The 16298-nt window shown below is 45.5% G+C and overlaps 1 protein-coding gene across 1 annotated transcript; it reads right to left on the bottom strand.

Moving 5' to 3' along the window:
* Positions 1-340: 340 nt before the first annotated feature.
* TMEM212 (transmembrane protein 212) lies at positions 341-11329 on the bottom strand. Its single transcript, XM_083612610.1, has 4 exons — positions 11138-11329; positions 4028-4087; positions 2194-2517; positions 341-1130 (listed from the first exon to the last, which is right to left on the bottom strand). The coding sequence occupies exons 1-4, from the start codon at positions 11300-11302 to the stop codon at positions 1098-1100; spliced, it is 582 nt and encodes a 193-aa protein (XP_083468736.1). The 5' UTR covers positions 11303-11329; the 3' UTR covers positions 341-1097.
* Between the last annotated feature and the right edge of the window lie 4969 nt (positions 11330-16298).

Here is a 16298-nt window from a genome sequence, read left to right on the forward strand (position 1 = left end):
TGGGTTTTGCCAGTGGTCCCAGGTTCAGTTAAAGGGCCGCTAGACAAAGAAGAGATCTTCAAATCTCAGATGCAGTGATTTCAGCAAGCCAGGAGGAGTGTGTGGCCATTCCCTAAGTTAACTAAGAGCACAATCCTGAGGATCTGGCAGCAGAGGGGTCTGTCAGTTAGTCAGATTAATTTGCCAAAAGCTGTTCATCATCACACACACAAAAGATACAGTTAAGTTGAGGCACATTTTAGCAGAAGTAGTCTCAGCACACTGGACCCTGTGTTTATTTCTATTTTATTTTTTTAACAAAAATTATACACCACTTGATTGTAATAAAACATTGAAGCAGTTTACAACCCCCCCCCAAAAAATCCACACCGTTAAAATTATCAGCGGAAGACAGTTAAAAACAGGTCTTTTCAAATATTAAAAAATCAGTTAAAATGAGCAATGAACTAAAAACAGACTGAAACCTATGTAACTTCTACATGATTGGATCAGCTTGCCTATACAAAAAAGTTTTTAAGCAAGTACTGGAACGAGAACAGCAAAGGCACCAGCCTGGTATCAAAGGGCAGGGAGTTCCACAGTGTAGCTGCTGCTAAAATATTGATTTCGTACAACTGTGGAACGATAATTATGTGCAAACTGGTCCCAAGCTGTTAAGGCATTTGCATACTAACAGCCAACCAAAGATGATTCAGTTCCGGTAATATTAGATCAGCCCTTCGCAACTTGAGATCCACTGTCAAGCACGAGACTTTCCATCTCAAAGTTGTAGGTTTGAGCCCCATGTTGGGCGAAAAAAATTCTGCATTGCAGGGGATTGCACTAGAATGATCCTCATGGTCTCTTCCAACTCTGTAAGTCATGTCCTGTTTATAGTCCTTCCAGGTCAGTGGGAACCAATAGGAAGCTTGGGTCGGCAATGTAAATTTGAAGCCTAGGAATCCTTTAGCTTTCAGGGGATAGTCCAACCCCGTGGGAGAGAAATCGCCACACAAGACAGCAAACACCAAGACTGATGCCTTTGTGCCTCTAATGCTGGCAGCTGCTGACGCCCACCAGACTATAAATGCAGCCTGAAACCCATGTGTCGTGGCAGTTCAGCCCAGTTGTCTTTGCTTGTTGACTTCTCCCTATGGAGATGATACACCGTTAGTGGGCAGTGCCTGGTATGATGGGTCACAATTTTTTGCAGGCCCAAAGACCAGGATAAAATCCAAACAAAACAACTTCCAGTGTAGTGTAGTGGTTAGTGTGTTGGGCCAGAACCTGGCTGACCACTGCTTGACATTGGGCCTGTCACAGTCTCTCAGCCTAAACCTACTTGGCAAGGTTGTTGTGAGGATAAAACAAAGAAGGGGTCTTCCACCTGGAGCTCCTTGGAGGCCAGCGTTCAAATCCTTGCTCCACCACGAAGCTTACTGGGTGACCTTGGGCCAATCACTGCTTCTCAGCCTAGCCTACCTCACAGGGTTGTTGTGGGGAAAGGGGGAAACCAAAAGCTCCATGAAGAAATATTATTATTATTATTATTATTATTATTATTATTATTATTATTATTAATACCCTGCCCATATGGCTGGGCTTCCCCAGCCACTCTGGGCGGCTTCCAACAAAATATTAAAATACAATAGTGCGTCAAACATTAAAAGCTTCCCTAAACAGGGCTGCCTTCATTGGGATAGAAATGCAATACAGTAATAGTAATTTATTATTTGTACCCTGTCCATCTGGCTGGGTTTCCCCAGCCACTCTGGGTGGCTTCCAACAAAGATTAAAAATACATTAAAATGTCACACGTTAAAACCTTCCCTGAACAGGGCTGCCTTCAGATGTCTTCTAAAAGTCAGATAGTTGTTTATTTCCTTGACATCTGATGGGAGGGCGGGCGTCAGTACTGAGAAGGCCCTCTGCCTGGTTCCCCGTAACCTCACTTCTTGCAGTGAGGGAACCACCAGAAGGCCCTTGGCGCTGGACCTCAATGTCCGGACAGAACGATGGGGGTGGAGACGCTCCTTCAGGTATACTGGACCGAGGCCGTTTAGGGCTTTAAAGGTCAACACCAACACTTTGAATTGTGCAGTGCAATGCAATGAAATAAAAGGTGGGCATTAAATGGAATAAACGAAACAGACAAATAAGAATACTTATATGCTGCTCTTAATCATGACTTCCCTGCCACTGAGTAATACTCACATTTAAGTGTCCAAACTGGAGCAGTCTTGCTGTGAGTTTGATCACAATGGCCAAGGATACAGAGAGCATGGCAAGACTGGAGCAAATGTCTAGTATCTGCAGCGCCAGGTGGTACCACTCGTAGCCCGCGGGGTCCTTGCACACGGAAGCAAACTTGCCGTAAGGAAAGGGCAAAAGGACTGCATAACCGAGGTAGTTCATACCCGAAACTCCGGCGAAAGAGTAGTAGCAATAAGGTCCAAGAAGGAGGGATGCAAGGGCGATGGCACCTTGAACCGGGGAGCTGATGATGTTCAAGATGCTAAAGGTGAAAGCGGCTTCCCACTGGAATGGAAAGATAAGCATCTTGTCTTATCTGGCTAGTGGCAGAGATACATTATGTGCTTTAGAGCAGGGGTCAGCAAACTTTTTCAGAAGGGGGCCAGTCCACTGTACCTTGTGGGGGGCCGGACTATATTTTTTTGGGGGAAATATGAACGTATTCCTATGCCCCACAAATAACCCAGAGATGCATTTTAAATGAAAGGACACATTCTACTCATGTAAAAACACACTGATTCCCAGACCGTCCGCAGACCGGATTTAGAAGGCGATTGGGCCGGATCCAGCCCTTGGGCCTTGGTTTGTGTTATGTACTGAAGTTCTCACCCTGGGCCAGCAGGGGGATACTGTAGATAGTTCAGGTCCACATATGCAAATAAGGGATCGAAAGTGACGTTCAGTGATTGGATAGTTACAGAAAATGGTTACTGTTGCGTTCTAGTGGAGCTCTATATAAGCAGGCTGGCTGAACCCTTCAGTTCAGTTCTGTTCTGGCCTGTGAATAAACAAGAGCTGTTTGAAGAATCGCTGTGTCGTCTGATATGTTCACCCACAGCTTAACAGTTTGCCTACCCATGCTTTAGAGGAATGGTGTGAATCTGCCCTAACCTTCCCCCCCTACAAACCCAGACTCCTGCACAGCGATCCTAGAACAGTATAATGCTCTGTTAAGCAACCCATTTCTCTTATACTGTGTACAGACTATACTTTTAAAGCACGTTTGAATCACAATGCCGCCCTCAAAGAATTCCGGGCACTGGGGTTTACCCCCTCACAGTTCCCAGAAATCCTTAGTAAACTCTAGTGCCTAGAATTCTTTGAAGAAGGAAAATGTGCTTGGTATGCGCTTTAAAAGTTGTGGTGCGTACACAGCCTTCTGTATTGACTCCTCTAACTTAACCAGAGTCTCAGAGGAAGGCAGCCCCAGCTCTGCTTCCTGAAGGCAGGTTATTAAAGAAAAAAGGATACTAAAAAGCCTCTGTGACAGCAATACTAATTAAACCCAATCAATAAACATTAACAATAAATGGCAGGGGAGGGTAGCAGTGCAAAAAAACCAACAATATATGCAGTGTTTATCGGGGTAAAGTATAATCTCTTTCTTCAAAACAACCACCACCTTTTGTTATGGCAGAAAAAGAGATGTACCCAAACCTGCAAAAACCCCATAAGAATCATTTTGCGAGGATGGGGTTATTATTTATGCACTTTCCATATATCAAGGAAACTGAAAAATAATTTTTAAAAAAGAAGAAGGTTTGATGGATTTTATTGGTTCTAACAACATTCCCTTCTTTCAAGTCAGGAAATATCTCTGGATCCTGCTCAGTCTTGTAAATCTGGTAGAATGTTTTAAAGTGTGCCTGCTTTAAACCTTGTATTCTTTATCTGATCTGTAGCTTAAGGCTACAGCTGTGTGCCTTTTCTTCCTCTTGAGAGCCTATGCCTGGATTAACTCGGCCTGCCTTCTGCCTAGAATGTGGCACTGTATAGAATAACCACATAAATTTACCAGGTATCTCTGGGTCCATTGTTTTTCAGCCAGAGCAAGGAGTACACCTGCAATAACAGCCTGTAGACAGAGGGGGAAACATATGGTTACGCATAATAAAGTTAGTAATGTTTAATAGGCCTTTGTTCTCTCCAAAGGACTTTGCAAAACAGACTCCTTTAAAAGAAAGAAATCACAACGCAAGGAAACAAACCCACTATGTGAAGCATGCAAAACCAGAAGCCGATGGAAAATTCTATTTTTAAGAAAGCCCTTCTTTAGGTTACTACTATAGGACAGATAGATCCTGTTTAAGGGAGTAATCCTATGCATAAAAAGCTGGCATAGAGTGAAGGAAAGCTTCGCTTCTGCATATGATGGTGCACAAACCGTTCTAAGCTGAAACATTCCTAGAATGTTCAGTTCACATTGAGTTCGTACTCTGACCTGTTCTTAATGCATAGTTGACCACATCTACGGATGAATGCTATATCAATCACTAGTAAAAGTTTAATTAGGAGGTCTTCATGCCTGTCTAGTTCTGTGCTCCCTTTCCCAGTCTTTAATCTATTGGTGATTAATGCCTATATGCAACCTTTGCTTTGTACTTGTGTTAACCAATCAGCAATAAGCACATATGTGGCAATGCTGTAATATTCAATAAAAGAGGCTCCTTGAGACTTGCTCAGGAGATGCCTCCCAGATGACACTCGCTACCTGTCTGTCGTTATTTCAACCCAACATCTGGTGAGCCCGACGTGCCAGATCCCTTACGCAGCCAAGCCCCTGTACTTCACTCGACTGGAAAAGTCTCAGCGCGCTAATTCGTGAGTATGGGGGGGGGTGAATTGACAAAATTCCAAAAAGAGCATGCCAAGGAACTGCTCCATCTCGTTAGACAGCGGGTGGCGGGCGCTCATATTTCCTTGAATGAAATTGAACAATTGTTATGTGAGATTGCTTGCCAATGTCCCTGGTATCCAGAATCGGGGTCTTTAGGGTCATAGGCTTGGGAAAAGATCGGAAAAACCCTCTTTGCAGAACCGAGGGCTCCGATTCATTGTCTGCTCACTTGGCAGAAGTGTGCAGATGCCGTCGCTAGATTAAGACCTCAGGCATCTCAGGCATCTCAGCCCCCGACGGCACCTGCTCTTTTGTCAGTTGCAGACAATCCCCCACCTTACCCCAAGATTTTACCTCCATTGCAACCTTGCCAGCCCCTTCCTACGCCTCAGCCCACACCCACCCCCCCATCCCTCCTTCGCCCTCCCCAGCCCCTGCGTGCTCTCCTACAGGAGCTGTGCGCGCCGCGCTTTCTTTAGCTAGGCAGAAAGGGCTCCTGTCCTTAGAGGAAGAGTCTGAATGGGCTGGGGAAATGCCATCTGCTTTCCCTATCTCCTATACCAACCCAGGCACTGCGCAGCAACAGGTAATGTATGAGGCGCTTCCTTATTCTGTTATGAGGGAACTAAGGAGAGCCATTACTGATTCCGGCTTAAAATCTTCCTATGTGATAGGGATGCTGGAGGGGATAGCAAGCGGTTACACAATGCTACCCCAAGATTGGAAGGATTTGATGCGCATGCTTTTATCTCCAGCGCAATATGTAGTTTTTGAAAGTGAATTTAAGCATAGCGCAGTAGCCCTGGCTGATCCACAGCATTCAGCCAGCCAACTTTTTGGTGCTGGTCTGTATGATAATATACCAGCTCAGGCGCAATTAACACCTTTGCATTTTAGTCGCACCGCGACCTGTGTGCAATGCGCCTTTCGGAAAGTCCCTGTCTCAGGGCAACCACTGAGCTCCTTTGTTAATATTAAGCAACAACATTCGGAGCCCTACCATCAATTTATAGATAGGTTGAAAGAATCAGTCACTAGGCAGGTTGATAACACTACAGCGCAAAATGAATTGATGAAAAAATTGGCTTTTGAAAATGCAAACACCGACTGCAAAAAGGCATTGCAGTCAGTTATACATCGCCCTAAATATGACCTGGACGATATGATTCAAACTTGTGCAGAAATTGGAAGCCAGAGTAATGCAATGTCCTTGCTTGCCGGTGCCATCCAAGCTGGCAATAAGCAACTGCCTCAATTGTAAGCGCCCAGGTCATTTTGCTAAACAATGCAGAGCCCCTGACGGAGGAGCAAATAGGAATGGTGATGGCAATAAGGCTAAACCTTCCAAAAAATGCCCAAAATGTGGTAAAGGCTATCATTGGGCAAATCAGTGCAGGAGTTCGGGAAACTCCATGGCGGCCCCGCTCTCGGGCCAGGACAAATAGAGAGCCCTCCGCCGTCAGTTTCCACTATTGAAAATTTTCCTAAGGACACACCCTCTGATTTCACCATTGATTTAATTAATCAGGAAACCAAAGACACTGTTTTACCTGGTGAAATTGTGCTTATACCCACCCAGTTTGCAGGCCCACTACCACCTAAGGTCGCAGGCTTAATTTTACCCAAATTCTCTGCGGCCAAAGAAGGAATCATGGTTGTTCCAGGAGTCCTAGATCCTGACTATGTGGGCACAATCATGGTTCAACTTTGGAGCCATATGCCCGTGCAGTTAAAAAAGGGTGAGTCTTGGGCGCATTTGGTAGTGCTCCCTTCTCATCCTACTGCTTCTATTATGGATATTAATTTGCACCAGCTCTCCCCCCTCTCTCCACAGCTATTAGCTGTAATCCAGAGGATCGGTGAACAGAAACCTCTTCGTAAGTATAAAATCAATGGCAAAGTTCTGGAAGGCTTGATTGACACGGGCGCAGACATTTCTGTCATTTCCAGTAATTGCTGGGACTCCACGTGGCCCCTTGAGTCTGCCTCTGCAGTTTGGGATGTGGGTGGACCTCAAACCTCTTCTAAAAGCGTACAGTGGCTGCCTGTTTCTCTGCCTGATAGCTCTGAAACCATTGCATACATCCAGCCCTGTGTACTGAAAATCCACCTCAATCTGTGGGGCAGAGACCTGCTGCAACAATTACAAGCTACCATTCAATTATATTCCAGCAAATATTAGCCATGGCACACCTTGTTGCTTAAGCCGTTTATCCATCATTTTACCCAAGAAGCATCATTTATCCCGCTCTCGATATCGACGTTCTGTGGAATTGACTAATGATTGTGATGATTCTGTTTCTCTCCCTAGCAGATCTGAATATATTTCTCTAGCTGTCTCTCTCTTAGGAGTCCCTGGATTGGCTGTACGGAATAGCAGGAATATTAACTCTTTAGCTTGCTCCGCAGCAAAAGCCTTGAATTCTACTTCACAAGCTCTTCACCTTTTGAATAAAGAACAGAGTGAATTGCGTCACGGACTCTTACAGAATCGTGCTGCAATAGATTATTTGCTGATGCTTCATCATTATGGTTGTGAACAAATGGATGGCATGTGCTGTTTCAATATTACTGACAATTCTAAAGCTATTCAAACGCAAATTTCTCATTTGCAAAATCTCACACATCACATCAAACAGGACGTTGGACTTTCTGGCCTCTGGGATTCATTTACCCAGTGGCTCACTGGCTGGTTGCCAAATCTGAATTGGCTTCGCAATCTTTTTCAATATGTTATCATCATAGTATGTATATTAATTTTGCTATGTTGCTTCATCCAGTGCGTCCCTCGTCTCATACGCCTTTGGTCTCAGTGTTTTTCTCCTCCTCAGCCACCCAATAAAATTATTGCTGCCTACTTTGCGAAATGGCAGCACCAACAGTAAACATAAGGGGAGACGTGGGCTGAATTATTTCGGGCATGCGCTGGCAAACCACGTATCCCGAAGTATTTTTTGTCCCATTCACCCTGAAATCACATAACAACATCGGTGGGCAGACTTATTTCGGGTATACGCTGGCAAACCACGTATCCCAAAGTATTTTTGTACCACTCACTTTTAAATAAAAAAGAAAGGAGGAGATGAAGGATAGCTTCGCTTCTGCATATGATGCTGCACAAACCGTTCTAAGCTGAAACATTCCTAGAATGTTCAGTTCACATTGAGTTCGTACTCTGACCTGTTCTTAATGCATAGTTGACCACATCTACGGATGAATGCTATATCAATCACTAGTAAAAGTTTAATTAGGAGGTCTTCATGCCTGTCTAGTTCTGTGCTCCCTTTCCCAGTCTTTAATCTATTGGTGATTAATGCCTATATGCAACCTTTGCTTTGTACTTGTGTTAACCAATCAGCAATAAGCACATATGTGGCAATGCTGTAATATTCAATAAAAGAGGCTCCTTGAGACTTGCTCAGGAGATGCCTCCCAGATGACACTCGCTACCTGTCTGTCGTTATTTCAACCCAAGAATAGAGGATAGCTCAGTTGGCAAAGCATTAGGCTCTTAATCTCAAGGTTGTGGGTTTGAGCCCCATGTTGGGCAAAAGTTTCCTGCATTCCCAGATTTTGTGATGCAGCTCTCCAGCCAAATAATGTTTATAGAAATGCATATTGTTAGTGGATAATGTGCATAGAAAGTGAACGTGCTTGGGGAGAAATACATGAGGAGTTGAAAAAAATGCTTAAAATCCCATTAATGAAAAAACCAGAGGCTTACTTACTGGGCCTATTAGGAAAAGAAATACCGAAATTAAAAAAAAGAAATTTCTTATCTGTGACCACCGCAGCTATGATAGTAATAGCATCTAAATGGAAAGCTAAAGAACTACCTACCAAGGAGGAATGGATTCTCAAATTAAATGAATATTTAAAATTGGCTAAATGAACAGCATCTATATGACAGAAGTCAAATCAAAAACTAAAAAATGAATGGCAATGCTTTGATGACTATATGACAAAATACTGCTCTAAAAAAGACATGCTAATATGCTTAGACTAAGAATGTAAATGCATCAAAACAATAATCTATCAAAGAGATATACTGGTATATGTGTATAGAGAAAATAAAAACAATCAGAATGCAATGATAAAGGTAAAATTGATTCTAGAGAAGAGGAGTGGTGGTGGAGGGAAGCTAAACAGGGTGGTGAGTTTGTTTTATTTTGTTTATGTTTTTTTCCTTTGGGATATTGTATAATGATTTAATGTTTCTTTTCTGTTATGGGTTATTTCTCTTTCTCTCTTGAATTGTATGACGGAAAATCTAATTATTATTATTTTTTAAGTGAACATGCTAGTGGAAACAGCATATGAAAAATGCATTACTTTAGGAGAAATTGCTTGCAAAAATACTTACGTTTGTTTAAATTGCGTACAAAAATACATTTAGGAAAATGGTTGAAGAATCTTTGCGAGCATTTTTTCGTAAAGCAAACAAACCACAAATTGCTGCAGAAATGCAGAGAACAGAGTTTAAGATTGGAAAAATGAGAAACCGAAAGAACGGAAATTGACTGATTCTCCCCGCCCCCGCCCCCCCCGCCCCCGCTGCTGCAGCCCAAGCTTTTGGATGAAATTCCCCAACAGTTTCAAGCAGTTTCCTCTTTCAAGAAGCCTTTTAAGCTAAGATCTTCCCAGACTGCATCTGCATTGGAATCGTATTAAATATGCTTTAAAAACAATTTTACTGTAGTATTGCTTGTTGCTTGCCCTTTCCTCCTGAGCTCTCTTGGGGTGAAGGGCAGGATATAAATTTAATAAATAAAGTATGTAAGGGCAATGTAGACCCCTGTGGAACTCCATAACACACAGGGTGGAGCACAACTTCCCCTGCCCTGCCCTCTGAGAACAGAAGTTTTAACAGAGTTCTTAGGCAAAAGGAGCCTGAAATTGAGGTCTTGGCACCATGTACTACTGTAGAGAGTTCCCAGGAACGATAGCAGAAACATCTGGAGAAACTGTGCTGGCTGGGGCTGATGGATGCTGTAGTCCAAAACATCTGGAGGGCACCAGGTTGGGGAAGGCTAATCTGGAGTCACGGGAAAGGTTGGCAAAATTCATCAGGCAGAAAGAGAGGAAGAAAGGTTGCACAGGGTCCAAGAGGGGTTTTAGCCAGAACAAATAACACAGCAACGTAAGAACACTGGGATGAGCCAATGTAGGAGGCAAGAGTGGCCAAACCTCTTTTCCCATCTGCTTTTCCAAGCGAGACTCCCTCAATTTACACATGTGGTGGAGGGAACAGAGAGAAAGAAAGCCAGGAGGGATTAGTTCATCCTCAGAACTGGGCCAACTCCAGCCGGGGAGTTTCAGCTATTAGATGATCAATTTCAACTTTGCTGCAAATGCGCTGCCCAGCGATCTTGTTTTCTCTCCCAAACTGCACTTGTTTACAGATAATGTTGTTGCTTTTTCTCCCCTTGAGCCAGCCCTAACATTTTGTTTTCATCTCTAAACACAAAGGGAGAGGAGGGATCCAACATTGCGTCAAAGCTCTTAGCAGTGTAACATAGAAGTATAGACCAGAAGCTGGCGATTGGGTGGGATATTTCAAATCGATATGGAAAATTCAGGGGAGATGTCTGTATGTGCATTCACCCTCTCTCACATAGGAGCCAACTCATGGGGGACCGAGCTCCCTTCGCCCCCAATAAAATATTTGAGGGGGCCAGCCCCCCCAAGGTTCACGGACATAGCCATTCAAATTGTGTGTATGTGCCTCATCTTGTGTCAGAGGCCTATCAGTGGCTACTAGCCATGTAGATTACATTCAGCAAGGATTTCTTTCACCCATTCTTGAAATTCCAGAACCTTACAAGGTTTCAGATTATATGTCAGCAGATCAGCAGCAACATTACTATCGTTTCCCAGTCATAGGTAAAGGTAAAGGGACCCCTGACCATTAGGTCCAGTCGTGACCAACTCTGGGGTTGCGGCGCTCATCTCGCTTTACTGGCCAAGGGAGCTGGCGTACAGCTTCCAGGTCATGTGGCCAGCATGACTAAGCCGCTTCTGGCGAACCAGAGCAGCGCACGGAAACGCCATTTACCTTCCCGCCAGAGTGGTACCTATTTAGCTACTTGCACTTTGACGTGCTTTCAAACTGCTAGGTTGGCAGGAGCAGTGACCGAGCAATGGGAGCTCACCCTGTTGTGGGGATTCGAACCGCCGACCTTCTGATCGGCAAGCCCAAGAGGCTCTGTGGTTTAACCCACAGCACCACCCGCATCCCTCCCCAGTCGTACAGCTATATAAATTTAGATATAATTCAGTTCTGCCTACCAAAGCTCCGCTCCAGATGGGAGAAGCAATGCGAACGCTCCAGCCGGCAAACCACGGTTTATAGGAAAAAACAGGGAAGAAGGCAATAATTCCAGAGACGATGCTTAAAATCCCAAAGGAAATCAGCATTCTTCCAGTCACCACAAAAAGGCAGCCTGCGTCCATTATGAGTGTCTCGCTCTCTGCCTGTTCTCTACTCACACCAAGGTTTTGCAATAGGAGCCTGGGCACACCACATACTGTCTTGGAGACAGTAGTCACGATACTTTTTCGTTGCTTGCTTCCTTGAATGAAACACGCCCTAGGCACTGAAAAAGATTCAGACAGCAAGGCCTCTTAGTACACCCTATAAAGAATGTGATCCATCCCTTGGGCTCTATTTTGTGTCTGGGGGTGGGGTTGGGATTCCCAGAGAGTGTAGCAGACCCTCCAAGTGTCCCTATTTTCCAGGGACAGTCCCGGATTTACAGAAGCCGCCCCGGTTTCTCATTTGTTCCCGGAATGTCCTGCTTTTCCTTAGGACGTCCCTATTTTCATCGGAGAAATGTTGGAGGGCATGGAGTTATATGACCCCCGAGCCAAGGAGATAAGTACCAGTAATTTTTGTTGTTATTTAGTCGTTTAGTCGTGTCCCGACTCTTCGTGACCCCATGGACAAGACCACGCCAGGCACTCCTGTCTTCCACTGCCTCCCGCAGTTTGGTCAAACTCATGCTGGTAGCTTTGAGAACACTGTCCAACCATCTCGTACTCTGTCGTCCCCTTCTCCTTGTGTCCTCCATCTTTCTTTCTTTTTTATATATAAGATATTTATTAAAGTTTTTGGGAATACATCAAGAAAATTCAAAAAAAACCCCTCATTTTAAACAAGAAAAGATAAAATACAAAAAAGAAAAAAAAGAAATAAAAAAGAAAAAACAGAAAATTAAAATCCATTAAGCAAAAAAGAAAAGTCAAATAAAAAATACAGCACATCTTCCCATTGCTGATCTCTCACGGAGGGAAGCATTCACCACTCCACGAAGCCCATCGCCCAGCCCTTCCCGGCTAGCTTTTATGAGCCAGGATGGGCAAGGATCAAGGAGACAGGTGGTTGGTTTCACTCGTCCAAGCAGCCTGTCCACATCCTCGGAGGTAACAGATTGGAACTGATCCCACACAATTTGACTAGACAGAACTCTAGCACTCTCCCGCCCCGGCCCTGCTCCCACTGTGGCATCTACCTCTTCCCGAATCTGAGCGACTTTATCTGCAAAAACTTTGCAAAATCATAGCAGGAGATCATGTGGCCCGTACTGGGTGTAGCAGGTGGTTCCGCTAGATTGCAAACCACCTGAAAAAGTCTCCTGCTGCTGTTTTCTGCAGATGCAATAGAGGCGGTGAAGAAAGTCTTCTTCGCCGTCGCTACCGCCACTTGGTAGGCTCAACATTGAGCTCTAACCCGTGTCCGGTCAGCTTCAGAATGGGTCATCCGCCACCGGCGCTCTAGCCGTCTCAACAATTGTTTCATTGCCCTCAGATCCGTGGAAAACCACGGGGCTCTCTGGGCTCCATGCAATCGGAGAGGGCGCTTCGGAGCCAAACAGTCAATAGCCCTGGTTAACTCCACATTCCAGCGGGCCACCAGGGAATCAGCTGAAAGGCCATCAACATGGGATAAGCATCCCCTACCACTCTCTGGAAACCATTTGGATCCATTAAGTGGCGGGGGCGGACCATCTGAATTGGTCCCACCTCCCTGCAGAGGGGAAGGGTCACGGAGAAGTCCAGTTGCACCAGGAAGTGATCTGACCATGGCACTTCTTTCGTTTCGCTTTTACTTAGTGTCAGATCACCAACATCCATAGAGGTAAACACCAGGTCCAAGGCATGTCGCGGCTATGGGTTGGGCCAGACTTATTCAGGGACAGCCCCATGGAGGCCATGCTTTCCACGAAGTCCCGAGCGGCTCCTTGTAAGGTCGTGTCGGCATGGATGTTAAAATCCCCTAGGACAACCAAACTAGGTGTCTCCAGGAGAACATCTGCCACGACCTGAAGCAGCTTGGGCAGGGAATCCTTGGTGCAGCGGGGAGGTCGGTACACCAATAGGAATCCTGTACTGCCCCTATTGCCCAACTTCCAGAACATACACTCAGAAAACTGGGTTTTCCCAATAGGACGCCTGGTGCAGACTAAAGACTTCCTAAAAATCACTGCAACCCCCCCTCCCCGCCCACAAGGCCTGGGTTGCTGTGTGTAAGAGAAACCTGGTGGACAAGCAGCGGCAAGGACAGGCCCATCTGCTTCATCCAACCATTTCTCCGTTACACACGCCAGGTCAAATCCTCCATCCACGATCAAATCATGGATCACAGTAGTTTTATGGATCATTGACCTGGCATTGCACAGCAGCACCTTCAGGTCGTGTGGGTATCCCTTGCTGATTCCAGTATCCATCCGGTCAGGACCAGACCTGGAGGCAGGGATAGTCCTCAGACAACGACTAAGCCTGCTTCCTCGGTAATGACATGGTCTGGTCTTAGCGTAACTCCTCCTCCTACCCGTGATCACTGAGATCGGTTGTCCTGTGGAACCTGCCCCAGCCATTTTGTTTGCTGGGACCCACTCCCAGGCAGCCCTAGCCCCACCCCTTAAAATCAAAATAAAACCTATACAAAAAACAAACCAACAAAACAATAAAACAGTAAAAACAAAAAACAAAGAAAGTTACAAACACAACATAATTAAATTAAATTAAATTAAACAAATTCCCATACCCAAATAAACACCCACCCACCCCATATACCCGAGGCCTCCTTGGAGCCTTATACACTGCAGTAGTGAGTATGGGGCCTGGGCGCGGGCCCAAGGTGGAAAATGGACATTGCAGGGGGAGCGGTCCTCTCCAAGACTCATCGGCAGAGCGGCAGCAGCAATGTCCCGGGCCTCCTTGGAGCCTTAAATACTGTGGTGGAGTATAGGGCCCGCCCCCAAGCCCAGGGTGGAAAATGGGCTTGCAGGGGTAGCGGTCCTCTCCAAGACTCACCGGCAGAGCGGCAGCAGATTAAAACTTCCCTGAACTTCAGATGTCCTCTAAATGTTAGGTAGCTGTTTATCTCTTTGACATCTGATGGGAGGGAATTCCACTGGGTGGGCGCCACTACCAAGAAGGCCCTCTGCCTGGTTCCCTGTAGCTTTGCTTCTTGCAGTGAGGGAACCACCAGAAGGCCCTTGGTGGTGGACCTCCGTGTCCGGGCAGAACGATGGGGGTGGAGACGCTCCTTCAGGTATACTGGGCCGAGGCCGTTTAGGGCTTTAAAGGTCAGCTCCAACACTTTGAATTGTGCTTGGAAACGTACCGGGAGCCAGTGTAGGTCTTTCAAGACTGGTGTTATGGGGTCTCGGCAGCCGCCCCCAGTCACCAGTCTAGCTGCCGCGTTCTGGATTAGGGACCCCTCCTTCCCCCATGGGCAGCTCAAGGTGGGTCTAGTGTTGGAAGTACAACAGCAAGGACTATCTAATCTGTAACTTGGGGGTAATTCTGATCTTGGTCTGTTTGACAGCAGACTATTGGCATGAAGTTCTGGTCAGTTGGGAATTAGCTGTCAGTGAGGAAGACAGTTGAGATTTAACAGCTATAGGATTTGGGGGGGGGGAAGGAGTGGTTCTGAACTAGTTTTCTTCCTGCGTAGGCCTGACCTAAGAAAGAAAAACCTTTTGGTTTATTCCTCCGCGTGTTATATGCTGTTTTTGTTCAGTTTACCTCAGGGAAGTACCGTATTATCAGTTTCTTTTCTCCCCGCACTCCATCGGCTTTATCCCAGCCACTCTGCTAATACCTAGATGGGTTGCGTTCTAAGTGTTTTTGTAAAATCCGGTTTTGTTTTTGAACTGCAAATGCAACACACACACACACCCCCAATACGTCATTTAGGTGATGATTAAAAAGATCCTCAGGCAGCAGAGCACCATCAGAAATACTGTCATTCCAGCTTGGTTCAAATAAGGGTTAACACAAATTCCAAATGGAAATGGAAATCGTAACATTAATAGAATCAGGATGTTTGGACCATGTGTTCAGCTCTTGAGTTACAAATAATTTAAGATTACTAGTGAAAAGCAATGAACTTAAGACACAGTCATCCTTAACTTGGCTGATTTATTGTGTAAACCTTTTTGCCCATTTTCCCAAGAGGAGTGACCACTTCCTGGTGTACACAGAGTTATTGACACTCTGGCTGAGTCACAGCCATTGTTTCCAATTATGCTCTGCGGAGCTAAGATGAAAAACCAACATCCTATGTATCCAAATAAGCCAATAATACTGACTGACAGAAAAGCAGGAAAATGAAAGTATGTTCTCAGCTTGAGATAGCACTCGCTTGTCGTTATTAAATATAAAAGCTTGGTTAAGGGAGCCTCAGAGGGAATGTTGCTTTCTTGTGTTTTATGTTTACCGCCGGCTGTCTCTGCTCAATACATGAAGGATTCTTCTTTGGGCCTTAGAGATGTGAAAGCCAGAGGGCGGAATGGGGGGTGGGAAGTGGAACGGGACATATTTTTCCATGGCTTCAAAATTTCCAGAAGTGTTGCATCTCTATTTGGGCCAACATCAAAATACATCTAGAGCAGCTTTCCCTGGCATGGCACTCGCCAGATGTTTTGGACTACAGTTCCCATCAGCCTCAGCCAGCATGAGAAACAGAGAACAAGGCTTCTGTAAACATCTCATTGCTGCAAAGCGGAGAATTATGGCAGGCGCCGCAGCAGAGATAAGCTGTAGTTCCTGAAATTCTCTCTCAAGAGCCCTGTCTGCCTGTGGTTCTGCTCAGAAGCTCTTAAAGTCTAGGTCTTGGCCTTGGCCTGGATTTAAGTAGGCCGGAGCCTAAAAGGTAATGTGGGTCTTGTGTTGGGAAAAGGCTCCACCGCCCCTGCTTTTGAGAAGGAGCAGGCTCGTGTCATCCCCTGGACCAGCCTGCAGAAGGGATGCTGACCCTCCAGGTGTAGCTGGACTACAAATCCCATCATCCTTGCTTTCTTGCCACGCTGCCTGGAGCAGATGGGTTGGAACAGTGATGGGGGACGGAAAGGCTCAGGTTCAGTTCTTGGGTTAAAAGTATCTCCGGGCATAAGTAATCTGTGTTGCTGGACTGTTAACTCCCATGCGTCGGCTCATGATG

This window comes from Podarcis filfolensis, assembly GCF_964270895.1.
Source record: "Podarcis filfolensis genome assembly, chromosome: 5".
NCBI classification, from domain to species: Eukaryota; Metazoa; Chordata; class Lepidosauria; order Squamata; family Lacertidae; genus Podarcis; species Podarcis filfolensis.